At 43.2% G+C, this 26,873-nt stretch overlaps 1 protein-coding gene across 2 annotated transcripts in view; it reads left to right on the top strand.

Moving 5' to 3' along the window:
* Window positions 1–26,873, top strand: part of LOC135510243 (oocyte zinc finger protein XlCOF6-like) — a 42,189-nt gene that overhangs the window by 7,825 nt on the left and 7,491 nt on the right. Inside the window, exon 3 of one of the 2 annotated variants that reach the window (XM_064931041.1) lies at window positions 21,818–22,267. In XM_064931041.1, coding sequence (XP_064787113.1) covers window positions 21,818–22,267 — 450 coding nt within the window. Of the gene's footprint in view, window positions 1–2,115; window positions 5,358–21,817; window positions 22,268–26,873 lie in introns of those variants that run through there. The other variant, XM_064931042.1, reaches the window with a different exon arrangement.

The raw sequence follows: 26,873 nt of genomic DNA on the forward strand, positions 1-26,873 counted from the left end.
AATGACGGCCTGGGAATAGTGGGTTAACTGCCTGTTCAGGGGCAGAACGACAGATTTGTACCTTGTCAGCTCGGGTTTGAACTTGCAACCTTCTGGTTACTAGTCCAACGTTCTAACCACTAGGCTACCCTGCCGCCCCAGGTCTGGACTTTGACTTGGCCATTCTAACACCTGGATATGTTTATTTTTGAACCATTCCATTGTAGATTTTGCTTTATATTTTGGATCATTGTCTTGTTGGAAGACAAATCTCCATCCCAGTCTCAGGTCTTTTGCAGACTCCATCAGGTTTTCTTCCAGAATGGTCCTGTATTTGGCTCCATCCATCTTCCCATCAATTTTAACCATCTTCCCTGTCCCTACTGAAGAATAGCAGGTCCAAACCATGATGCTGCCACCACCATGTTTGACAGTGGGGATGGTGTGTTCAGGGTGAGGCGCTGTGTTGCTTTTACGCCAAACATAACATTTTGCATTGTTGCCAAAAAGTTCAATTTTGGTTTCATCTGACCAGAGCACCTTCTTCCACATGTTTGGTGTGTCTCCCAGGTGGCTTGTGGCAAACTTTAAACAACACTTTTTATGGATATCTTTAAGAAATGGCTTTCTTCTTGCCACTCTTCCATAAAGGCCAGATTTGTGCAATATACGACTGATTGTCCATAGGACAACAGAGTCTCCCACCTCAGCTGTAGATCTCTGCAGTTCATCCAGAGTGATCATGGGCCTCTTGGCTGCATCTCTGATCAGTCTTCTCCTTGGATGTTTAAAGCTTGGGAAATCTTTTTGTATCCAAATCCGGCTTTAAACTTCTTCACAACAGTATCTCGGACCTGCCTGGTGTGTTCCTTGTTCTTCATGATGCTCTCTGCACTTTTAACGGACCTCTGAGACTATCACAGTGCAGGTGCATTTATACGGAGACTTGATTACACACAGGTGGATTGTATTTATCATCATTAGTCATTTAGGTCAACATTGGATCATTCAGAGATCCTCACTGAACTTCTGGAGAGAGTTTGCTGCACTGAAAGTAAAGGGGCTGAATAATTTTGCACGCCCAATTTTTCAGTTTTTGATTTGTTAAAAAAGTTTGAAATATCCAATAAATGTCTTTCCACTTCATGATTGTGTCCCACTTGTTGTTGATTCTTCACAAAAAAATACAGTTTTATATCTTTATGTTTGAAGCCTGAAATGTGGCAAAAGGTCGCAAAGTTCAAGGGGGCCGAATACTTTCGCAAGGCACTGTATCTCTCTGGAGAAGTGGGGGTTTTGAAAGGAGCCATATAAGGAGAAGTGGGGGTTTAGAAAGGAGCCATATAAGGAGAAGTGGGGGTTTTGAAAGTTACCATATAAGGAGAAGTGGGGGTTTTGAAAGTTACCATATAAGGAGAAGTGGGGGTTTTGAAAGTTACCATATAAGGAGAAGTGGGGGTTTTGAAAGGAGCCATATAAGGAGAAGTGGGGGTTTAGAAAGTTACCATAATAGGAGAAATGGGGGTTTAGAAAGTTACCATATAAGGAGAAGTGGGGGTTTTGAAAGTTACCATATAAGGAGAAGTGGGGGTTTTGAAAGGTCCCATATAAGGAGAAGTGGGGGTTCAGACATGCTGTAGTGGATGCTAAGCTTCTTATGCCAATCATGGTCCTTCGATCCTCTAAGACATACACTATTTTTCAGATGTGCAAAGATTGTTAAGGGTTAGACGGTGTCAGTGGAACTTTTGTACTCATTAGCAACAGTGTGTTCAATAATATATCCCATTTAGCAGACACTTTTGTCCAAAGCGACTTACAAGTCGGCTGGGGCCACTACTTTTACATATGGGTGGCCCTAGCGGGAATCGAACCCACGACGCTTGGCGTTGCAAGCGCCATGCTCTACCGACTGAGCCACACAGGACCCCATAGTAGGCATGTTAACCCACCACCTATATGGCTTGTGTGAAGGAAAGCAAATACCTAGCTAGCTGTCTGCACTAAGGCTATATAGATCATAGAGATCCATGCTAAGGAAGAACCTTGAAATTGAATGTCATAGAGATCTATAATTCATGAGTGATTCCAAATTCTGTTATAAATAACCTCTGCTCCTCCTCTCCTTCCCTCTAGACTGCCTGCAGCTCTCTGTCTCTGAAGAGGAGGTTCCCCCTGAGCAGCAGCACTGTGAGCAGGTGTGGAGCCCCAGTCTGGGGCAGAAGGACCCAGAGACCAAACAGATTAAAGAGGAACAGGACGAAGTCAGGACCAGTCAGGAGGAAGAGCAGCTTCAAGGGCTCTTTGTTACCAAAGACTCCATATTCACTCCTTCCTGTGTGAAAAGTGAATGTGATCTGGAGAACCCACTTTGGTCCTTGACTCTTCCCCAAACCCAGACTGTGGAGAACAGAGATAGTGACTCTAAACCAGTGAATCTCACACCTTTTGTCACTGTGACCCACTTAAGGGGTTTAGACATTCCCCGTGACCCTCCAGATAATCAAAACGTTGCCTGCAGCCACAGTTCAGCCGTAAGCAGTGACCCAGTAGGACTTGACAGTAGCCCACCATTGGATCCCAACCCACCAATGGGGGAACACTGTTCCAAACCCAGCACCACGCCTAGAAAAACTCACCACTGCCATGACTGTGGTGAAACATTTGCTCTGAAAGCTGAACTGCAGAGACATGTGACTCTCACCAAGAAGAGACTCAGTGACTGCAGCTTCGGCAATAAACGCTACAACTCCACCTGTAAACTGAAGGCCCATGTCAGGCTCTGTCACAGTAGTAAACCCTGCACCTGCCCTGTTTGTGGAAAGACCTTCAAATACAAAGGAGATCTATCCAGGCACATGAGGATTCACAAAGGAGAGAAACCCTTTATCTGTGGTGACTGTGGGAAAAGCTTCAGTCAGAAGGGGAACCTAACTGAACATGTACTGATTCACACAGGAGAGAAACCATTTAGCTGTAGTGACTGTGGGAAAAGCTTCAGTCAGAAGGGACACCTTACTGTTCATAAACTGACTCACACAGGTGAGAAACCTTTTACCTGTGGTGACTGTGGGAAAAGTTTTAGTCAGAAGGGGAACCTAAGCATTCATAAACTGACACACACAGGAGAGAAACCTTTTACCTGTGGAGACTGCGGGAAAAGCTTTGGGCTCAAGCGGCATCTAACCATGCATAAACTGACTCACACAGGAGAGAAACCGTTTAGCTGTGGAGACTGTGGGAAGAGCTTTAATCGCAAGGAGGTCTTAACCATGCATATACGGACTCACACAGGAGAGAAACCATTTATCTGTGGTGACTGTGGGAAAAGCTACAGGCATAAAGGGTCCCTTAAGATACATATATTTTCTCACACTGGAGAGAAACTCTTTACCTGCGGTGACTGTGGGAAAAGCTTCAATAAGAGGGGGAACCTAAACATGCATTTACGGACTCACACAGGAGAGAAACCATTTAGCTGTGGAGACTGTGGGAAAAGCTTCAATCAAAGGGGGAACCTAACCACGCATATACGGACTCACAGCAGAGATAATTCCTTTCGCTGTGGTGACTGTGGGGAAAACTTTGATGAGAAGGGACACCTAACTGAACATATACGGACTCACACAGGAGAGAAACCATACAGGTGTGGTGACTGTGGGAAAAGCTTCATTCAGAAGGCGGACCTAAGGAGGCATATACTGATTCACACAGGAGAGAAACCACATGGCTGCTCCATCTGTGGTAAAGGATTCACTCATAAATCTCATCTGCTGAGGCATGTGGATAAAATCCACAAAGGAAGAAAACAGGACAGAAACTGAAAGAGGAAAGAACATTAGGACAAAGAGATTGTCTCTCAGGTTAGTGAATAAAAAGGCAGGATGTTGACAAATCTCTTAGGAAGCAACAGCGATATGGCCCTCATCAAATATGCAGACGACATGGCTCTGGTTGCCAGCCTGGAGGTCAAGTCCATCTCCAGCTACTCCCAGTTCATTGACTGCCTCTTGACGTGGTTTGACCGTAGCTTTCTTGACCTCAACGTCACCAGGAATAAAAAACTGTTCCTTGGCGGAAAGAAAGCTGGGAAATGGAAGCCCTTCTCTCCAGCTTGGCACCATGGAAGGACGTGGAGCAAGTCACACATATTAAATACTTGGGGACAATTTTAGACCACAAACTTCCAGTAAAACACTGACCTCATCTACAAAAAGGCAAGGCCGTTTCTTTCCCTACTTAAGATAGTATGACGTTTTAATGCAAGCAAACTCACACTGATCGTGGTACACAAATACCAGATTGAGTGTTCTCAATTACAATTCTGGTACCTCTCAGTGATGTTTAATTTTTTGTTTCATTTTGTCATGTCAATGTTTCATGTGCTTGTGTCTGTGTCTGTTTTATGTCTGTTTTCATACTTTTATTATAACTCAGAGTGACAACGACACATTTGCATTCAGTTTAAACTTAATGGACAATAAAGTTTGTCTCGTCTGCTTATTTTAAAGCTATCTTAACTCTGGATCATTCTTGCTTTGGGTTACAGAAATATATATGTGCGATCGATTGACTTTTGCAAAACATTGTATGTAAATCAAATTTGACAGTAAGTAATTCCACACAAAGTCCAAAGGAAATTTGACTTCCACTTTTATGCCAACTCCTCCGAAAAGAGATATATATATATATTATATGAGGTTGGACACCACCCTTGGAGCAGTTGTTGTGTGGTGGTTAAGTGCCTTGCTCAAGGGCACAACAGCATCTATTTTTATTTATTTTTATATATATATATATTTCCTCTGAAAGCTGACCTGCAGAGACATGTGACTCTCCCCAAGAAGAGACTCAGTGGATGCAGCTTCTGCAAGAAACGCTACAACTCCACCTGTAAACTGAATGTCTATGTCCGTATCTGTCAGCCCTGTTCGTGGCAAGACCCTCAAAATACAAAAGAGATCCGTCCAATCACATGAGGATTCACACAGGAGAGAAAACATTTAGCTGTGGTGAGTGTGGGAAAAGCTTCAGTCGCATAAACTGACTCACATCGGAAATAAACAACATGGTTGCTCAGTCTGTGGTATAATATTCATTTGTAAGAGGCTCATCTGCTAAAGAATGTAAATTACGTCCGCAAAGAAAGAAATCAGGACAAATACATAATTTATCAGAAGATGGGTGTCTCCTGTTTGAATTAGTCTTTGATTAGAAACCAGAAGTGTTTTGTCCCTCCAGGACGGACACAGGCGGTTCTATTAATCTGGCCCGGGCGCCCGTCTAGGTGTTTACACCGAGTGAAAGTTGACTGTATTGGTTTTGTAACCTGGCTGCTTCCCCTGTGTGACCCAGGTGCCCCGATCAAAGCCCACGGGCAAAGTGATGTAGAAGCACATGGAATAATGAGTAGGATTCTGTGTTTTCATATTGCAAAAGTCATTTATTTTTTTATCTGCCAATTAAATAAACTTGATTATTCTAACATTTATTTAATGGAAAAGAGATGTTTCTGTTTCTGGACAATGCACCATTCTGCCTTGTTCACAACATGATTGAGCAGCACAGATTACTGTTCCATTTGAGAAGGGATCTCCACCCACCCCACTTTGGACCTGATGACGTAACGGCATGTGCCCCGTGGCTCAGCATAACTGAATCCTGCCCATTGAACAGCCCTGGTGTACAGTACACAGTACAATGACATGCTTACCTCTTGGTTCACCTCTTGACAACAATAATATAAAATAAAAAATTAAGTACCAAAATATAGGCTCAATACAGTAACAATATAATAACAGTAGAATAACAATAGAATAACAATATAATAACAGTAGAACAGTAGACTAACAATATAATAACACTAGAACAACAGTAGACTAACAATATAATAACACTAGAACAACAGTAGACTAACAATATAATAACACTAGAACAACAGTAGACTAACAATATAATAACAGTAGACTAACAATATAATAACAGTAGAATAACAATAGAATAACAGTAGAAGAGTAGACTAACAATATAATAACAGTAGAACAACAGTAGACTAACAATATAATAACAGTAGAATAACAGTAGAATAACAATATAATAACAGTAGAATGACAATAGAACAGTAGAACAACAATATAATAACAGTCAATTAACAGTAGAATAACAATATAATAACAGTAGAATAACAATATAATAACAATAGAACAGTAGAATGACAATAGAACAGAAGAACAACAATATAATAACAGTAGAACAGTATAATTACAATATAATAACAATAGAACAGTAGAATAACACTAGAATGACAGTAGAATAACAATAGAACAGTAGAATAACAATAGAACAGTAGAATAACAATAGAACAGTAGAATAACAGTAGAACAATAGAACAACAGTAGAATAACAATAGAAAAGTAGAATAACAGTAGAATAACAATATAATAACAGTAGAACAACAGTAGAACAGTAGAACAACAGTAGAATGACAATAGAACAGTAGCAGAACAGTAGAACAACAGTAGAATAACAATAGAACAATAGAATAACAGTGTAATAACAGTAGAACAGTAGAACAACAGTAGAAAAACAGTAGAACAGTAGAATAACAGCAGAACAGTAGAATAACAATATAATAACAGTAGAACAGTAGAATAACAATAGAACAGTAGAATAACAGTAGAATAACAGTAGAACAGTAGAATAACAATATAATAACAATAGAACAGTAGAATAACAATAGAACAGTAGAATAACAATAGAACAGTAGAATAACAGTAGAACAGTAGAACAACAGTAGAATAACAATAGAACAGTAGAATAACAGTAGAACAGTAGAACAACAGTAGAATAACAATAGAACAGTAGAATAACAATAGAACAGTAGAATAACAGTAGAACAGTAGAACAACAGTAGAATAACAATAGAACAGTAGAATAACAGTAGAACAGTAGAACAACAGTAGAATAACAATAGAACAGTAGAATAACAGTAGAACAGTAGAATAACAATAGAACAGTAGAATAACAATAGAACAGTAGAATAACAATAGAACAGTAGAATAACAATATAATAACAATAGAACAGTAGAATAACAATAGAACAGTAGAATAACAATATAATAACAATAGAACAGTAGAATAACAATAGAACAGTAGAATAACAATATAATAACAGTAGAACAGTAGAATAACAATAGAACAGTAGAATAACAATAGAACAGTAGAATAACAATATAATAACAGTAGAACAGTAGAATAACAATATAATAACAGTAGAACAGTAGAATAACAATAGAACAGTAGAATAACAATAGAACAGTAGAATAACAGTAGAACAGTAGAACAACAGTAGAATAACAATAGAACAGTAGAATAACAATATAATAACAATAGAACAGTAGAATAACACTATAATAACAATAGAACAGTAGAATAACAATAGAACAGTAGAATAACAGTAGAACAGTAGAACAACAATATAATAACAGTAGAACAGTAGAATAACATTAGAACAGTAGAATAACATTAGAACAGTAGAATAACAATAGAATGACAGTAGAATAACAATAGAACAGTAGAATAACAATAGAACAGTAGAATAACAGTAGAACAGTAGAATAACAATATAATAACAGTAGAACAGTAGAATAACAATAGAACAGTAGAATAACAATAGAACAGTAGAATAACAGTAGAATAACAATAGAACAGTAGAATAACAATAGAACAATAGAACAACAGTAGAATAACAGTAGAACAGTAGAACAACAGTAGAATAACAGTGTAATAACAGTAGAACAGTAGAACAACAGTAGAATAACAAGGCCGTGATGAAGCCAATCAGGATGTTCTCAATTGTGCCGAAGTTGGAGTAGCTGTTGCTCCTTCTTGTCCATGTGGTGGTGGTGTGGTTCCATGTCAGGTTCTCAGTGATGTGAACGTCAAGAACCTTGAAACTAAGGCAAGGTGTAGACAACAGTCTTAGGAAAGCAAAGCAACTCTGGATCATTCATGCTGTTGGGTCGAGATAATTAAATGTGTGATGGATTTATTTTTTTGTAAAACGTTCTATGTAAATAAAGTTTGATTTGATTTGAATGACGAGGTAATGGTCAAAAAAGTAGTCCACTGTCTTATGAGAATCTCACAGATCTGCTGTTCAACGTCTGTTGATTTTTTTCATGCTGTTAGCAACGGGAATATCTGGTTGTTTGATTCAGAATGTCTCTCAAGGTATTGAGATTATGTTTGACGGATGTTATTGATTCATAAAAAATTGTAGTGATGCTTTCCAGTGATACTTTCCAGAAAATGCATCTCTCCAAGAGCATTTCTCATCAATTCTGACCTAATGCTGCTCATTGATGATATTCATTTAGTCTCGTATATGGAGAAATTATGTACAGTTGACTCCTGATGATGAATTGATTATCCCACATCATCCTATATTAATGATAACCACTGTTTGTCGACGTGCAGTTATCGTTTCCCTTTACTACTTAGTAGTTGATTCCATCCCAGCCCGTCCTCCTAAAGCTCCTCCCACCAACCCCCAGTGACTGAGGGGTATCATTAAGCAATAAGGTACAAGGAGGTGTAGTATATGGCCAATATACCACGGCTAAGGGATGTTCTCTGGCACAACTCATCGCGTGTGATTTTGGCCATATACCACAAACCCCTGAGGTGTCTTTTGCTATCAGAAACTGGTTACCAATATAATTACGGGAGTAAAAATAAATGTTTTGTCATACCGGTGGTATACGGTCTGATATACCACGGCTGTTAGCCAATCATCATTCAGGGCTCGAACCACCCAGTTTGTAATACAAAGTGGGTTCAATAACTTTGATAAACAACCAAAAATAATGACTGATAATCAGGTGGATTGAGACAGCTAAAGTCTGATATGGGTTTTTGGTTTAGTCAAATTGACCAAGCCCATTTCAAGCATATATATATTTTGTAGTCTCGTTTGCTAGCTAACTCAGGGACATGCTTTGTAGAATACACCTCTGGGGCCTGTTGCACAAAAGTAGAATTAAGACATCCGGGATAAATGACTCAGCTGAGCTCAATGAAGCCAAAACATGTGCGTCCAGGCTTAATTGGTTGCACAAAGACCAAGCCAGGATGAGCAGACACGGATTCATTAAGCCAGGTGAAACCAATCCTGGATAGGTGCGCGCTCACGGCTCACTCAAATAGACCCCGCCACAGATCACAGATTAACTGATTTACCATGGCAACTAGAGCCGCGTACTTTTCCCCGTCGGAAGCACAAATCCTCATGGAGGCATACGAGGAGGTAAAAGATATAATTAAGAAGAAAGGCAACACCGCCACAGTGATAAAGCAAAGAGAAAAAGCGTGGCAAAGTATTGCAGACCGCCTGAATGCGTAAGTAGTGCACAATTACACACTCACCGCTCCGCTGAAACATCACAATTACAATTCAAATATTTAATTCACATCTCCAAAAATGCAGTTGTACTGTAATTATGAAACGGTTAAATTTTTAATTGAAATGCACTGCAGATATGAGTGAAATTGTGTAAAGTAACTCCATCACACTGTATAAAGCTATGATAAATTTTTTGATATTTTTACTGAAAACAAGACAAAAATACCAAGTAATTTTTTGCAGTGTGACTCCATTAAATGTGTGTGTGTGTGTGTGTGTGTGTGTAGATTAAACATGAACGGGCCAAAACGGACATGGCAGCAGGTCAAAATCAAATACAAGAACATTCTGCAGAATGGTATGGTCCCTGACTAATATTTAACAAAGCACAAGCATATATTGTACCCAGAAGGTGCCTGCTCACACATTGTCTGTACTGTTTTAGCAGTGAAAAAGAATACCCACAGACAAGGCACGGGTGGTGGGTCACCAAAGGCTGACCTTACCCCAGCAGAGGACATGGCCTTGGAGCTAAATAAAGGCAGGCCCGTCTTAGAGGGGATCCCTGGGGGAAAGAGACGAGCATAGGTTCCTCCCAAGATGCCACCCGCTTCATTCAAGGTATGTCCTTCCATCTCTACATGGGATACAACCACATTCATATTGAATCAATTTGGACTGTCTGACTTTGGTTTACCTATTGCCTTGCAGTGTCTGGCAGCACTGTGTTCCTGTTAGAGCCACCAGCACAAGCACCAGACGATGCTGATCCAGTGAGTACTCCATCAAAGGCATACTGTAGGCCTGGCATGTCTTGTCTACTAGCTTCAATATGAATCCGATTAAATGTGATAGGGTGAAGGCCCCAGTGCAGCAGCAACAGCACATGATGGAGACGATGATGAGGAGGAGACCATCTCTCTGGATTCCAGAAGGCATGAGGTATCATGTTAAGACTGTGAAAGTACTATTTACTCTACAATGGTGAGGAGTCCTCATCAAAATCAAAAAATCTAATTTATTTTACAGGACCCAGATGCTATACAGTGGGAAAACCAGCCTGGCAACATAGTGCGTATTAATAAAAGGACACCACATCCTGCCAAATTCCAGCTGCGCTAATTGTATTGTGTTCACAGAGCTCACAAGCTATCAGAAAGTTGTATGGCAACCACCTCCGGCGCCAAATAGAACTGGCAGACATAGACATTCAGTACAAGAAGAAAAAGATGGAAAATCTTGCACTGGAGTCCGAAATAAAAAAGAGGACAATTAGGAAACTGGACCTTGAAATAAAAAAACTTGAGAGGGAGGTGAGATATGCCTTCAATGTACACTGTATGCTAACTGTAACACAAATGTATTAATCATTATTTTTCTTTCCTCCCCCAGCTCCAAGAAGATGACACAGCTCAAAATAAAAATTAGGTATATTCTCGTAAAGTCAAGTGAGCCATGACATATGAGCTCTTATTGTGAGCACACAGGACGTGTCAGGACCCGGTTTCGAACCTGGGTCTCCGGAGTGAGAAACAGTCACTTAACCAACTGAGCCACGAATAGACAGCAGAACCCAGAAGATGAGGCAGACACAGCAGTACTTAAGACGGTGTATTTAATAAAGAAAAAATCCTAAAATACAAAAAATGGCAAATCCAAAAGGAGGTAGGAAAAACACAAAAAGACCTCAAAAGAAACTCACCAAAAATAAACAAAAACAAAAAACAGAATACCACAAGAACGTCACCCGGAATCGACAAGAGCACACAGAACACTAGGGCAGGGTGCTAACATACAAACACAGAGCACAGAACTGAGGGAAACAAAGGGTTTAAATACAATCAGGGGAAAACGAGACACAGGTGCAAATAATAATGGGGATCAAGGGAAAAACATAGGGACAAAAAGCACAATGGGGGCATCTACTGACCAAAACCCGGAACAACCCTGGCCAAATCCTGACAGAATCCCCCCCCTAGGAACGGCTCCTGACGTTCCTACCAGCTCTCTCAGGGTGGAGGACCCTGAACTGACGAATGAGGTCAGGGTCCAGGATGTCTTTGTCAGGAACCCAGGAGCGCTCCTCAGGACCGTAGCCTTCCCAGTCCACCAGATACTGCCAGGACCGCTGCACCCGGCGGGAATCCAGTATCCGGTGGACGGTATAAGCCGGCTGGCCTCCAATGACACGAGGCAGAGGGGGAGGTCTGTCTGCCGGGACAAGGGGAGAAAAAACAACAGGTTTTAACAATGACACATGAAATGTGGGATTAATCTTAAGGGATCTGGGTAAGTGTAGGCGATAAGAAACTGGGTTAACTCTCCTGGCAACCTTGAAGGGACCGATGTATTTTTGGGACAGCTTGCGAGACTCCACCCGTAGAGGTAAGTCTCTTGTGGAAAGCCAGACTCTCTGGCCGGGGCGCAGGGTAGGCCCGGGACGGCGACGTCTGTTGGCTTGTTGTTGATACCTCTGTGAGGAACGCATCAGATTAAGACGGGTCTTCCTCCACATAAGCCGACAGCGTCTGACGAACCTCAAGGCTGAAGGCACTCTGACTTCTGCCTCCTGGTCCGGGAACAATGGAGGAGCATAGCCAAACTGACACTCGTGCGGGGACATACCAGTGGAGGAGGAGCGCAAGGTGTTGTGCGCGTATTCGGCCCAAACAATAAAGGATGACCATGTGGACGGGTTGTCACGAGTCATACATCGGAGGGTGGTTTCCAGCTCTTGATTCATCCTCTCAGTTTGGCCGTTGGACTCCGGATGGTACCCTGAAGATAGACTGGCAGAAGCCCCCATGAGTTGGCAGAAGGCCTTCCAAAACCTTGAGGCGAACTGGGGACCTCTGTCAGAAACCACATCTTGAGGAATGCCGAAGACTCGGAACACATGATTAATTACCAACTCAGCCGTTTCCTTGGCAGAAGGTAACTTAGTCAGAGGGACGAACCTGGCCGCCTTTGAAAACCTGTCGATTATGACTAGGATAGTAGTATTGCCATGGGATGGAGGAAGTCCAGTAATAAAGTCCAATGAGATATGGGACCAGGGTCTGTGGGGAACAGGAAAAGGGTGAAGGAGTCCTTGAGGGCGGAGGTGAGAAGATTTGCCCTGGCAGCACACGGGGCAGGCATTGACGAAAGTGGCAACGTCTTCTCTTATGGTAGGCCACCAGAACTTACGCTGGATGAACTCCAAGGTGCGACCTACGCCCGGATGACAGGTGAGGCGAGAGGAGTGCCCCCACAGAAGGACCTGAGTCCTCACTGCCTTGGGGACAAACAACCGATTGGCAGGGCCTCCTTTAGGGTCCGGTTCGCTAGCTTGAGCACGTCTCACGGTATCCTCAACTTGCCACGAGATCGGAGCCACAATCTTAGCAGCAGGAAGGACAGGCATGTCCGTGTCATCTCGAATGGCAGGAGCGTAGACTCGGGACAGGGCATCCGGTTTGAGATTCTTCGACCCGGGCCGATAGGTGAGGATAAACTGGAATCGATTGAAGAAAAGAGACCATCTAGCTTGTCTAGAGTTCAATCGCTTCGCCTGCTGGATATACTCCAGATTTTTGTGGTCCGTAAGCACTTGAAACGGGTGAGAAGCCCCCTCGAGCCAGTGTCTCCATTCCTTCAATGCCATCTTAACCGCTAGGAGTTCACGATCCCCCACATCGTAGTTCCTCTCAGTCGGGGTAAGCCGGTGTGAGAAGAAAGCGCACGGATGAAGCTTCTTGTCTTCACCCCTCTGAGACAGGACAGCTCCAACACCAACCTCTGATGCGTCTACCTTCACCACAAATGGTTCATCCGTAGTCGGTAGTATCAGGATGGGAGCAGAGAGGACGCGCTGCTTGAGTCCTTGGAAGGCCGTCTCAGCTTCTCTTCCCCACAAAAACCTTGCATTGCCACCTTTGGTTAAAGCTGAGAGAGGAGCTGCCACCAAACTGAAGTTCTTGATGAACTTGCGGTAAAAGTTTGTGAAGCCCAGGAAACGCTGAACATCCTTAACGGATTTGGGGTGGGCCAATCCGCTACCGCCCCTACCTTCCTAGGGTCCATTTGGACTCGACCGGGTTCCACTACAAATCCCAGGAATTGTACTCGGGATGAATGGAATTCACATTTTTCCGGCTTAACGACAGATGGCTGTCCAGGAGGCGTTTGAGTACTTGTCTGACATGCTTAGTGTGTTCTTGAAGGGAGCTCGAAAAGATGAGGATGTCATCCAAGTAAACGAACACAAATATGTTAAGCATATCCCTAAGCACATCGTTTATGAGCGCTTGGAACACCGCTGGGGCGTTGGTCAGGCCGAAGGGCATCACCAAGTATTCATAGTGACCAGTAGGCGTGTTGAAAGCGGTCTTCCACTCGTCACCAGGTCTGATCCGCACAAGATGGTATGCGTTCCGCAGGTCAAGCTTAGTGAAAACAACTGCTTCCTGGAGCAGCTCGAAGGCTGTGGCCATAAGGGGTAGCGGGTAACGGTTACGGACGGTTATGTCATTGAGTCCCCGGTAGTCGATGCAAGGACGTAATCCACCGTCTTTCTTGGCCACAAAGAAAAACTCTGCTCCCGCCGGGGAGGTGGATGGACGCATGAGGCCTGCTTCCAGAGCGTCCTTGATGTAGGTATCCATAGCAGCTCGTTCGGGTGGAGATAGGGAAAAGATCCGACCCCTGGGGTGGCAAGTGCCCGGAAACAGGTCGATGGGGCAATCGTAAGGTCTATGGGGTGGTAGCATGGTGGCCCTCTGTTTGCTAAACACCAGTTTGAGGTCATGGTAACACTCGGGAACTCGGGTCAGGTCGATGGATTCTAAAGACTCGGGAGTAGAACTCGGGAATTCTGGAAAATACAAGTAGCTTGGCACGTAGGACCCCACTGCTTGATAGTGCCCACAGACCAGTCGATGTGAGGGTTATGGCTGTGAAGCCAGGGGTATCCAAGGACGAGAGGGAACTCGGAACAGGAGATCAAATGAAAGTTCATCAATTCCTGGTGTTGTGAAACTGAAAGTCTCAAGGAGGTAGTGACATGAGTGACAAGTCCAGATCCCAAAGGGCTTCCATCCAATGTAGTAACCCTCATGGGGTCACTTAGAGGTTCAGAGGGAACGCCATTCTCCTTCGCCCAGACACCATCCATGAAGTTACCTGCGGCTCCAGAGTCTACCAAGGCTTGAAGGTGAAGCTTGTGGTTGTCCCAGGAGAGGGTGACTGGAATGAGCAGACGGGAGTTGGACGGATGGGAGGAGGTTATGTTTCCCGTTACAGTTCCCCCGGTCTGTACGGGACAGAGCGTTTCCCTGGAGCCCGGGACACGTGGAACGGAAATGGCCCGGTTTGCCGCAATATAGACAGCGTCGCTCCCTCATCCGGCGTTCTCTCTCAGCCTGGGAGATGCGTCCACCTGCATGGGCTCCGGTGGAGCCAGCGATGATAAAGGTGGGGACTCGGAGCTGGGACTGATAGGGGCTAGAGGTCTACGGTTGAGTTCTCTCTCTCTCAGACGCTGGTCAATGCGTGAGGCCAACTTGATCAGGGACTCGAGATTGTCCGGTGGTTCCCGAGTGGCCAGTTCATCTTGGATAGTGTCGGAAAGGCCTTTCAGAAAGCACACCGTGAGCGCCTCGTTGTTCCAGCCACTCGCTGCTGCCACCGTGCGGAACTGGATGGCATAGTCCGTCACGCTGCGCCAACCTTGATGGAGAGTCAGGAGCTGTTTGGCTGAGTCAGAACCACTGCTTGGGCCTTGAAACACTCGTTTGAATTCCTCAGCAAAGGCAGAGTAGCTGGCACAGCAGGAACTATGGGCATCCCACACAGCAGTAGCCCAGGCCAGGGCTTTTTCCGACAGCAGGGTGATGATATATGCGATCTTAGACCGGTCGGTGGGAAACGACGAGGGTTGCAGCTCAAAGGAGAGAGAACATTGAGTGAGAAAGCCTTTACAAGCACTTGGATCACCTGAGAACCGTTGGGGAGGTGGAAGACGAGGTTCAGCCAGGGGGTTAACTGCCATGGGTACGTGAACCTGAGGTACTGGGACGGGAACTGTTGCCGGGGTAAGTCGATCAGATATTTGCTTAATGGAAGTCAGCATCTCCGACAGAAGATGAGAATGTCTAGCCATTAAGGCCTCTTGCTGAACCAGGGCGGCTTCGTGGCGTTGGACAGTCTCCTGGTGGTGGGACAGCGTGGCAAAAAGGTCCTGGGAACTGGCTGCCTCTGGGTTCATTTTTGGCGCTGTGTTTCTGTCAGGACCCGGTTTCAAACCTGGGTCTCCGGAGTGAGAAACAGTCACTTAACCAACTGAGCCACGAATAGACAGCAGAACCCAGAAGATGAGGCAGACACAGCAGTACTTAAGATGGTGTATTTAATAAAGAAAAAATCCTAAAATACAAAAAATGGCAAATCCAAAAGGAGGTAGGAAAAACACAAAAAGACCTCAAAAGAAACTCACCAAAAATAAACAAAAACAAAAAACAGAATACCACAAGAACGTCACCCGGAATCGACAAGAGCACACAGAACACTAGGGCAGGGTGCTAACATACAAACACAGAGCACAGAACTGAGGGAAACAAAGGGTTTAAATACAATCAGGGGAAACGAGACACAGGTGCAAATAATAATGGGGATCAAGGGAAAAACATAGGGACAAAAAGCACAATGGGGGCATCTACTGACCAAAACCCGGAACAACCCTGGCCAAATCCTGACAGGACGGTGGCATCTTTCTAAGTTTTTTTTTATTTTCCCAGCAATCAGTACAACCAAGTCATCGTTATAAGGCATCGCCCTCTTTTGCCCACCCCCCCAGCACCAGGTGTGGCCACTAGCCTATATGAAGGCCCAAAATTGTGTGTTCCTTTCTGCTCTGACAATGGCATGCCCATTCGTGCGAGATGTGGTGGATGAAGAAGCACTTGTGCTGAGGAGAGCCTTCAGGCGAGAAAGGGTCTTCAGGGACCGGTTGGACCCACTGGCCTTCCCTGATGACCATCTATATGAAAGATACAGGTTTTCTGCAGATGGCATCAGGTATCTATGCAGACTACTGGGTCCCAGGATTAAGCACCGCACTGCACGGAGCCATGCACTGAGTGTGGAGCAAATGGTTTGTGTGGCCTTGCGCTTTTTGCTAGTGGAGCCTTCCTGTACTCAGTGGGGGATGCAGAACAGCTGAACAAGGCCACAATTTGCCGCACAATAAGGAGTGTGTGTCTGGCTATCAAAGCATTAGCAGATGTCTTCATCTCCTTCCCTGGCCACAGAAGACTCTGTGACATCAAAGAGGAGTTCTATAGGATTGCAGGTAAGAGGATCTACAAATTACAGGACAACTGTTAACACATAGTAGGATACTCATTACTTTGTGTGACAGGTTTCCCCAATGTCATTGGTGCAGTGGACTGCACACACATAAGGATAAAAGCCCCCTCAGGTGCCCATGAGGCCGATTTTTGTGAATAGGAAATCCTTTCACAGCATTAATGTTCAGGTGAACATAACTTTTTGATATTGTCCATTGACGAACACTCTGCATTGCCAGTGATGTGCATTGATTGGTGTAATATTCCTCATCTTATGATTTCAGATGGTCTGCAATGCTGACTGTGTGATCAGCAATGTTGTGGCAAAATGGCCTGGCTCAGTCCATGACTCCAGAATCTTTCGGGCCTCTGAAATCTATCAGTGCCTATCACAAGGTAAGCCACACAACCCCTATTTATAACCATCATGGCTGTGTCAAGAATATCACTGTGTTTATGAGGTAGTAATGATGAGATTTTGTGTTGACAGGTGAATTCTCTGGTGTGTTGCTGGGAGACAGGGGGTATGGCTGCCAGCCTTTTCTCCTGACACCTTTCACAGACCCCCAGGAAGCACAGCAGGCCTACAACCATGCCCATGCCAGGACCAGGGCCAGAGTTGAAATGACCTTTGGCCTCCTGAAGGCACGCTTTCACTGCCTTCACAAATTAAGGGTCAGCCCTGTTAGGGCATGTGATATTGCTGTGGCTTGTGCTGTCCTCCACAATGTGGCCTGCCTGAGGAAGGAGAGGGCCCCCAGAGTGCCACCAGCCATGGACTGGGACAATCCGGCAATCTTCCCTACCATTGAGGAAGTACAGTTCCCGCTCAGCCCAGTCAAAACTGTTCGCTGCTCTGGCCCCCCAATGGTGGAACAAACTCCCTCACGACGCCAGGACAGCGGAGTCAATCACCACCTTCCGGAGACACCTGAAACCCCACCTCTTCAAGGAATACCTAGGATAGGATAAGTAATCCTTCTCACCAACCCCCCTTAATGATTTAGATGCACTATTGTAAAGTGGCTGTTCCACTGGATGTCAGAAGGTGAATTCACCAATTTGTAAGTCGCTCTGGATAAGAGCGTCTGCTAAATGACTTAAATGTAATGTAAATGTAATGACGACAGTGGTCGGCTGCTGAGGGACCAATATGTGTTGAATTATTTTAGTTAGTATGTGTGCTTTCAATTTTGGTTAAATATGTCCTGCGGTGGCAGAGGAATTTGGGTTTTTTTGGGTTCGTTTTTTGACGAATTTGGCCTCTTATGATGTTTGTGCGGTATACTGTGTGTAATACAAGGCTGCAGGGAGGCTACTGCATCCATTCATTTGTCTGTTCAGTTGATGTGTATGGATTTGTCCTGCATTTATTTTAGTGTGCAGACATGCAGGGTGTGTTATATACAGACCTTTGAATGTGTATGTATCATTTTGTATAATATGCTTGGATTCTGTGCTTTCCATCTTGTAGAGTCACTGTGACTTCAGTTTCGAAAGGAGCTGATGGTTTACCTGCTTTGTTTTGTCCTTATTCAATAAAGGAACATAATGTTACACATTGTGTTTTTATATTCATATGGAATGTGTATTTGTTTATATGACAGAGTACTAGGGCCACACTGAAGAAAAAGGATAAAGTCATACATTTATGAGGCTGGTTCTTTCTGCAGAAAAGCTACATATTGTTTTTACAGTTTTGATACTTATGACAATGTGATACTTAATATTCTGGCACATCAGCATGTCTTTGTTTATGAAACCATACTGAAGTACAATTTCACGAAATGCCCCACATCTGTCATTTTAACAACTGTCCTCCTTTAAAACAACTGGTTACAATATTATGACTTGTGTTTTTTTCCCCTCTGTGGCCCTAATATTCTATCATTTTATATATAGCATTATAGTCTATGGGAAACTGTAAATTATCTAATGATAGCAACATCATCTAAAAATCATTTTTTATCCAAAATCATTGAAATTAATGATCACAAACGTTTAAATAATAACAGTGGGTCTAGTTATATGTGATAACAATGTATAGTGAGCAGTGAAATAACTATTGGTTTCCATTTGTGGTGACTGCTGACTGACATTAGGGATGAGATTAAATAGATCCTGGAATTTAGCCTGGTCTGGAGCAGGCTAGCTCCACAGAATAAATCTCCATGGTAATTTATACCATAACATATCCTCCTGCCCCCTATCCATCTTTAGTGCAACTGGATTACGGATCAATTGAGCCAGGATCACCAAGATAACCTGGCTTAATCCCTTATCCTAGTTTTGTGCAACAGGCCCCTGGTCAGTAGGCTGGCTGCCTTGCACAATAATAAACCTCCACCCATCTGGCGACGCTGTTGTATGTTTCCGGGTTGCAGAAGAACCGAGGAGTTTTCGAAAATTCCTCGACTAGAACCCGGAAGTAGGATTGGACGTGAACAAAGATCTGTATGTAATGATGAGATGCTCATGTCACTCAATCCTGACAATAGAAATCGTTGTCCCAAAAGAAGGAATGCAGGCGACAAGATTAGGTCCGAAATAAATCCATTGAAACGTATCGGGATTCTTTTGGACAGATTTTTAGAGAGTGTGACCTCTCGCTTCGCCTCTTCCTCTCTGAGGTTACTTTGTTTTGATTTTGAACGTTATTGTTGTGGAGTAAAGAAAGACCTAGTTAGCTACTGACTGAACTAAATAGGCTACCCAACTCCCAGTCGTCTGAAATATGTCTAAACTACAGTTGTTGCGTGTGTTTTTAAATGAGCGTTTAACCGCGGCTGCTGTGGAGATTTTCGGTGCAGTTGAGAAAACGGTAGTGGAGTACCAGGAGGAGAATGATCGGCTACGGAAACTGCTGCTGATCACACCGGAGATACAAATATGTAGAATAGGTTAGTATGTAGATCTACTGATAGTTAGATATAGTTCTACTCAATTAGCAAACTGCTTAGGTAAATAGAGATCACAGTTTCAACCAAATGTTTTTAATGAGATGTTATACCTACCTAACTACTGTATTTATTGGTCTACAGGCCTACAGCAATCAAGCTTTTTATCTGCGAATGTGTAATTTACTAGATTAAATAAACCATGAAAGCCATTAACAATTATTACGTAGGCCTATGATTATATAGTTGTCTGCATATTTGATTACTTATCTAAAGCCTTCAAATCTAATTGTATTTGTCACATGCTTCGTAAACATGCTAAACTAACTAATAAGCTTACTTATGGCCCTCCAACAATGCAGAGAAAATAATAATAAAGATAACACAGGGTTCTCCCCAAAGAATGTGAGAGGCGCTGCGCCATCTTGTGGACTGAATGCTCCACTATGTAAAACGTGTTATGATATTAGGACATGTTTTGCTTTAGATTGCAGGACATGACAGTTGCAGGTGTAAGAAAACACAAACATCTCTGAGCCCAGAGTGGGGCGTTGCCCTCGTACTCAGTAGCACCACCTTGTTAAAAATCATGGGGAGAACCCTGACAATGAGTAACAATACTGTTGTATACACGGGGTACCAGTATTATTATACATACACAGGGTACCAGTATAGCTCTATACACAGGGTACCAGTATAGCTCTATACACAGGGTACCAGTATAGCTCTATACACAGGGTACCAGTATAGCTCTATACACAGGGTACCAGTATAGCTATATACACAGGGTACCAGTATAGCTATATACACAGGGTACCAGTATAGCTCTATACACAGGGTACCAGTATAGCTCTATACACAGGGTACCAGTATAGCTCTATACACAGGGTACCAGTATAGCTCTATACACAGGGTACCAGTATAGCTCTATACACAGGGTACCAGTATAGCTCTATACACAGGGTACCAGTATAGCTATATACACAGGGTACCAGTATAGCTCTATACACAGGGTACCAGTATAGCTCTATACACAGGGTACCAGTATAGCTCTATACACAGGGTACCAGTATAGCTCTATACACAGGGTACCAGTATAGCTATATACACAGGGTACCAGTATAGCTATATACACAGGGTACCAGTATAGCTCTATACACAGGGTACCAGTATAGCTCTATACACAGGGTACCAGTATAGCTCTATACACAGGGTACCAGTATAGCTATATACACAGGGTACCAGTATAGCTCTATACACAGGGTACCAGTATAGCTCTATACACAGGGTACCAGTATAGCTATATACACAGGGTACCAGTATAGCTATATACACAGGGTACCAGTATAGCTCTATACACAGGGTACCAGTATAGCTCTATACACAGGGTACCAGTATAGCTCTATACACAGGGTACCAGTATAGCTCTATACACAGGGTACCAGTATAGCTATATACACACAGGGTACCAGTATAGCTCTATACACAGGGTACCAGTATAGCTATATACACAGGGTACCAGTATAGCTATATATACACAGGGTACCAGTATAGCTATATACACAGGGTACCAGTATAGCTCTATACACAGGGTACCAGTATGTCTATATATACACAGGGTACCAGTATAGCTCTATACACAGGGTACCAGTATAGCTATATACACAGGGTACCAGTATAGCTCTATACACAGGGTACCAGTATAGCTCTATACACAGGGTACCAGTATGTCTATATATACACAGGGTACCAGTATAGCTATATACACAGGGTACCAGTATAGCTCTATACACAGGGTACCAGTATAGCTCTATACACAGGGTACCAGTATAGCTCTATACACAGGGTACCAGTATAGCTCTATACACAGGGTACCAGTATAGCTCTATACACAGGGTACCAGTATAGCTCTATACACAGGGTACCAGTATGTCTATATATACAGTGGGGCAAAAAGTATTTAGTCAACCACCAATTGTGCAAGTTCTCCCACTTAAAAAGATGAGAGAGGCCTGTAAATGTCATCATAGGTACACTTCAACTATGACAGACAAAATGAGGGGAAAAAATCACATTGTAGGATTTTTTTATGAATTTATTTGCAAATGATGGTAGAATAGGTTTGTATGTATATCTACTGATAGCTAGCTATAGATCTACTCAGGCATGTTTGAATAGGTAACTTCTGCTCCTCCTCTCCTTCCCTCCAGACTCCCTGCAGCTCTCTGTCTCTGAAGAGGAGGTTCCCCCTGAGCAGCAGCACTGTGAGCAGGAGTGGAGCCCCAGTCTGGGACAGGAGGACCCAGAGACCACACAGATTAAAGAGGAACAGGAGGAAGTCAGGACCAGTCAGGAGGAAGAGCAGCTTCAAGGGCTCTTTGATACCAAAGACTCCATATTCACTACTTCCTGTGTGAAAAGTGAATGTGATCTGGAGAACCCATGTCAAGAAGCCGTACTAGCTGAACACCCAACTCTCAGTCCACTGAAAACGTCTAAACTACAGTTGTTGAGTGTGTTGTTAAATGAATGTTTAACGGCATCTGCTGCTGTGGAGATTTTTGGTGCGATTGAGAAAACTGTAGCAGATTACCAGGAGGAGAATGATCTGCTACGGAGACTGCTGCAGAGGACACCAGAGATACAACTATGTAGAATAGGTTTGTACATAGATCTACTGATAGTTAGCAATAGTTCTAGTAAATGAATAAACTGTTTAGGCTTTCAGTGGTCACCATTTCAACATGTTGTAGAAGTGGTTTTAGCCCCAACGTGGCAGTGCTTTCCCTTTGCTTGGACAGCCACTTCTCCTTATATGGTTCCTTTCGAAAACGCCCACTTCGCCTTATATGGTTCCTTTCGAAAACGCCCACTTCTCCTTATATGGTTCCTTTTGAAACGCCCACTTCTTCTTTTATGGTTCCTTTCGAAACGCCCACTTCTCCTTATATAGTTCCTTTCAAAACACCCACTTCTCCTTATATGGTTCCTTTCAAAACACCCACTTCTCCTTATATGGTTCCTTTCAAAACACCCACTTCTCCTTATATGGTGTTAAAACGTTCCTTTTGATTAGCTGAGGATGATGATTTGGTCACGTGTGATGCGCTCTGTCTATACCGAACAAAAATATCAATGCAACATGCAACAGTTTCAAAGGTTTTACTGAGTTAAAATGTATTTTCGGGAAATAAGTCAATTGAAATAAATTCATCAGGCCCTAATCTATGGATTTGACATGACTGGGAATATACATATGCATCTGTTGGTCACAGATATCCTTTAATAAAAGGTAGAGGCGTGGATCAGAAAACCAGTCAGTATCTGGTGTGACCACCATGTACCTCATGCAGCGCGACACGTCTCCTTCGCATAGAGTTGATCCTTGAGACATGGGGTCGTGTATTATCATGCTGAAACATGAGGTGATGGTGGTGGATGAATGGCACAACAATGGGCCTCAGGATCTCGTCATGGTATTTCTGTGCATTCAAATTGTCATCGATAAAATACAATTGTGTTCGTTGTCCGTTGCTTATGCCTGCCTGCCTGCCCATACCATAACCCCACCATTGGGCACTCTGTTCACAATGTTAACATCAGCAAATCGCTCGCGCAATGACGGTCAATGACGGCTTCTGGTTAGTTCCAGTCACCTGATTCTATCCTTCTGGTTAGTTCCAGTCAGTTGATTCTATCCTTCTGGTTAGTTCCAGTCAGTTGATTCTATCCTTCTGGTTAGTTCCAGTCAGTTGATTCTATCCTTCTGGTTAGTTCCAGTCAGTTGATTCTATCCTTCTGGTTAGTTCCAGTCAGTTGATTCTATCCATTCCTTCTGGTTAGTTCCAGTCAGTTGATTCTATCCTTCTGGTTAGTTCCAGTCACCTGATTCTATCCTTCTGGTTAGTTCCAGTCACCTGATTCTATCCTTCTGGTTAGTTCCAGTCAGCTGATTCTATCCTTCTGGTTAGTTCCAGTCAGTTGATTCTATCCTTCTGGTTAGTTCCAGTCAGTTGATTCTATCCTTCTGGTTAGTTCCAGTCAGCTGATTCTATCCATTCCTTTTGGTTAGTTCCAGTCAGCTGATTCTATCCATTCCTTCTGGTTAGTTCCAGTCAGTTGATTCTATCCTTCTGGTTAGTTCCAGTCAGTTGATTCTATCCTTCTGGTTAATTCTAGTCAGCTGATTCTATCCTTCTGGTTAATTCTAGTCAGCTGATTCTACCCTTCTGGTTTGTTCCAGTCAGCTGATTTTATCCTTCTGGTTAGTTCCAGTCAGCTGATTCTATCCTTCTAGTTAGTTCTAGTCAGCTGATTCTATCCATTCCTTCTGGTTAGTTCCAGTCAGCTGATTCTATCCATTCCTTCTGGTTAGTTCCAGTCAGCTGATTCTATCCATTCCTTCTGGTTAGTTCCAGTCAGCTGATTCTATCCATTCCTTCTGGTTAGTTCCAGTCAGCTGATTCTATCCTTCTGGTTAGTTCCAGTCAGCTGATTCTATCCTTCTGGTTAATTCTAGTCAGCTGATTCTATCCTTCTGGTTAATTCTAGTCAGCTGATTCTACCCTTCTGGTTTGTTCCAGTCAGCTGATTTTATCCTTCTGGTTAGTTCCAGTCAGCTGATTCTATCCTTCTGGTTAGTTCCAGTCAGCTGATTTTATCATTTTGGTTAGTTCCAGTCGGCTGATTTTATCCTTCTGGTTACTTCCAGTCAGCTGATTCTATCCTTCTGGTTAGTTCCAGTCAGCTGATTTTATCCTTCTGGTTAGTTCTAGTCAGCTGATTCTATCCTTCTGGTTAGTTCCAGTCAGCTGATTATATCCATTCCTTCTGGTTAGTTCCAGTCAGCTGATTCTATCCTTCTGGTTAGTTCTAGTCAGCTGATTCTATCCTTCTGGTTAGTTCCAGTCAGCTGATTCTATCCATTCCTTCTGGTTAGTTCCAGTCAGCTGATTCTATCCTTCTGGTTAGTTCCAGTCAGCTGATTCTATCCTTCTGGTTAGTTCCAGTCAGCTGATTATATCCATTCCTTTTGGTTAGTTCCAGTCAGCTGATTCTATCCTTCTGGTTAGTTCCAGTCAGCTGATTCTATCCTTCTGGTTAGTTCCAGTCAGCTGATTATATCCTTCTGGTTAGTTCCAGTCAGCTGATTCTATCATTCTGGTTAGTTCTAGTCAGCTGATTCTATCCTTCTGGTTAGTTCCAGTCAGCCGATTCTATCCATTCCTTCTGGTTAGTTCCAGTCAGCTGATTCTATCCTTCTGGTTAGTTCCAGTCAGCTGATTCTATCCATTCCTTCTGGTTAGTTCCAGTCAGCTGATTCTATCCTTCTGGTTAGTTCCAGTCAGCTGATTCTATCCTTCTGGTTAGTTCCAGTCAGCTGATTATATCCATTCCTTTTGGTTAGTTCCAGTCAGCTGATTCTATCCTTCTGGTTAGTTCCAGTCAGCTGATTCTATCCTTCTGGTTAGTTCCAGTCAGCTGATTATATCCTTCTGGTTAGTTCCAGTCAGCTGATTCTATCATTCTGGTTAGTTCTAGTCAGCTGATTCTATCCTTCTGGTTAGTTCCAGTCAGCTGATTCTATCCATTCCTTCTGGTTAGTTCCAGTCAGCTGATTCTATCCTTCTGGTTAGTTCCAGTCAGCTGATTCTATCCATTCCTTCTGGTTAGTTCTAATCAGCTGATTCTATCCATTCCTTCTGGTTAGTTCCAGTCAGCTGATTCTATCCTTCTGGTTTGTTCCAGTCAGCTGATTCTATCCATTCCTTCTGGTTAGTTCCAGTCAGCTGATTCTATCCATTCCTTCTGGTTAGTTCCAGTCAGCCGATTCTATCCATTCCTTCTGGTTAGTTCCAGTAAGCTGATTCTATCCATTCCTTCTGGTTAGTTCCAGTCAGCTGATTCTATCCTTCTGGTTTGTTCCAGTCAGCTGATTCTATCCTTCTGGTTAGTTCCAGTCAGCTGATTCTATCCTTCTGGTTTGTTCCAGTCAGCTGATTCTATCCATTCCTTCTGGTTAGTTCTAATCAGCTGATTCTATCCATTCCTTCTGCTTAGTTCTAGTCAGCTGATTCTATCCTTCTGGTTAGTTCCAGTCAGCTGATTCTATCCATTCCTTCTGGTTAGTTCCAGTCAGCCGATTCTATCCATTCCTTCTGGTTAGTTCCAGTAAGCTGATTCTATCCATTCCTTCTGGTTAGTTCCAGTCAGCTGATTCTATCCTTCTGGTTTGTTCCAGTCAGCTGATTCTATCCTTCTGGTTTGTTCCAGTCAGCTGATTCTATCCTTCTGGTTAGTTCCAGTCAGCTGATTCTATCCATTCCTTCTGGTTAGTTCCAGTCAGCCGATTCTATCCATTCCTTCTGGTTAGTTCCAGTAAGCTGATTCTATCCATTCCTTCTGGTTAGTTCCAGTCAGCTGATTCTATCCTTCTGGTTTGTTCCAGTCAGCTGATTCTATCCTTCTGGTTTGTTCCAGTCAGCTGATTCTATCCTTCTGGTTTGTTCCAGTCAGCTGATTCTATCCTTCTGGTTTGTTCCAGTCAGCTGATTCTATCCTTCTGGTTAGTTCTAATCAGCTGATTCTATCCATTCCTTCTGGTTAGTTCTAATCAGCTGATTCTATCCATTCCTTCTGGTTAGTTCTAATCAGCTGATTCTATCCATTCCTTCTGGTTAGTTTCAGTCAGCTGATTCTATCCTTCTGGTTAGTTCCAGTCAGCTGATTCTATCCTTCTGGTTAGTTCCAGTCAGCTGATTCTATCCATTCCTTCTGGTTAGTTCCAGTCAGCTGATTCTATCCTTCTGGTTAGTTCCAGTCAGCTGATTCTATCCTTCTGGTTAGTTCCAGTCAGCTGATTCTATCCATTCCTTCTGGTTAGTTCCAGTCAGCTGATTCTATCCATTCCTTCTGGTTAGTTCCAGTCAGCTGATTCTATCCTTCTGGTTAGTTCCAGTCAGCTGATTCTATCCATTCCTTCTGGTTAGTTCCAGTCAGCTGATTCTATCCTTCTGCTTAGTTCTAGTCAGCTGATTCTATCCTTCTGGTTAGTTCCAGTCAGCTGATTCTATCCATTCCTTCTGGTTAGTTCTAGTCAGCTGATTCTATCCTTCTGGTTAGTTCCAGTCAGCTGATTCTATCCTTCTGGTTAGTTCCAGTCAGCTGATTCTATCCTTCTGGTTAGTTCCAGTCAGCTGATTCTATCCATTCCTTCTGGTTAGTTCCAGTCAGCTGATTCTATCCTTCTGGTTAGTTCCAGTCAGC

The sequence above is a fragment of the Oncorhynchus masou genome, chromosome 23 (assembly GCF_036934945.1).
Source record: "Oncorhynchus masou masou isolate Uvic2021 chromosome 23, UVic_Omas_1.1, whole genome shotgun sequence".
Classification (NCBI taxonomy): domain Eukaryota; kingdom Metazoa; phylum Chordata; class Actinopteri; order Salmoniformes; family Salmonidae; genus Oncorhynchus; species Oncorhynchus masou.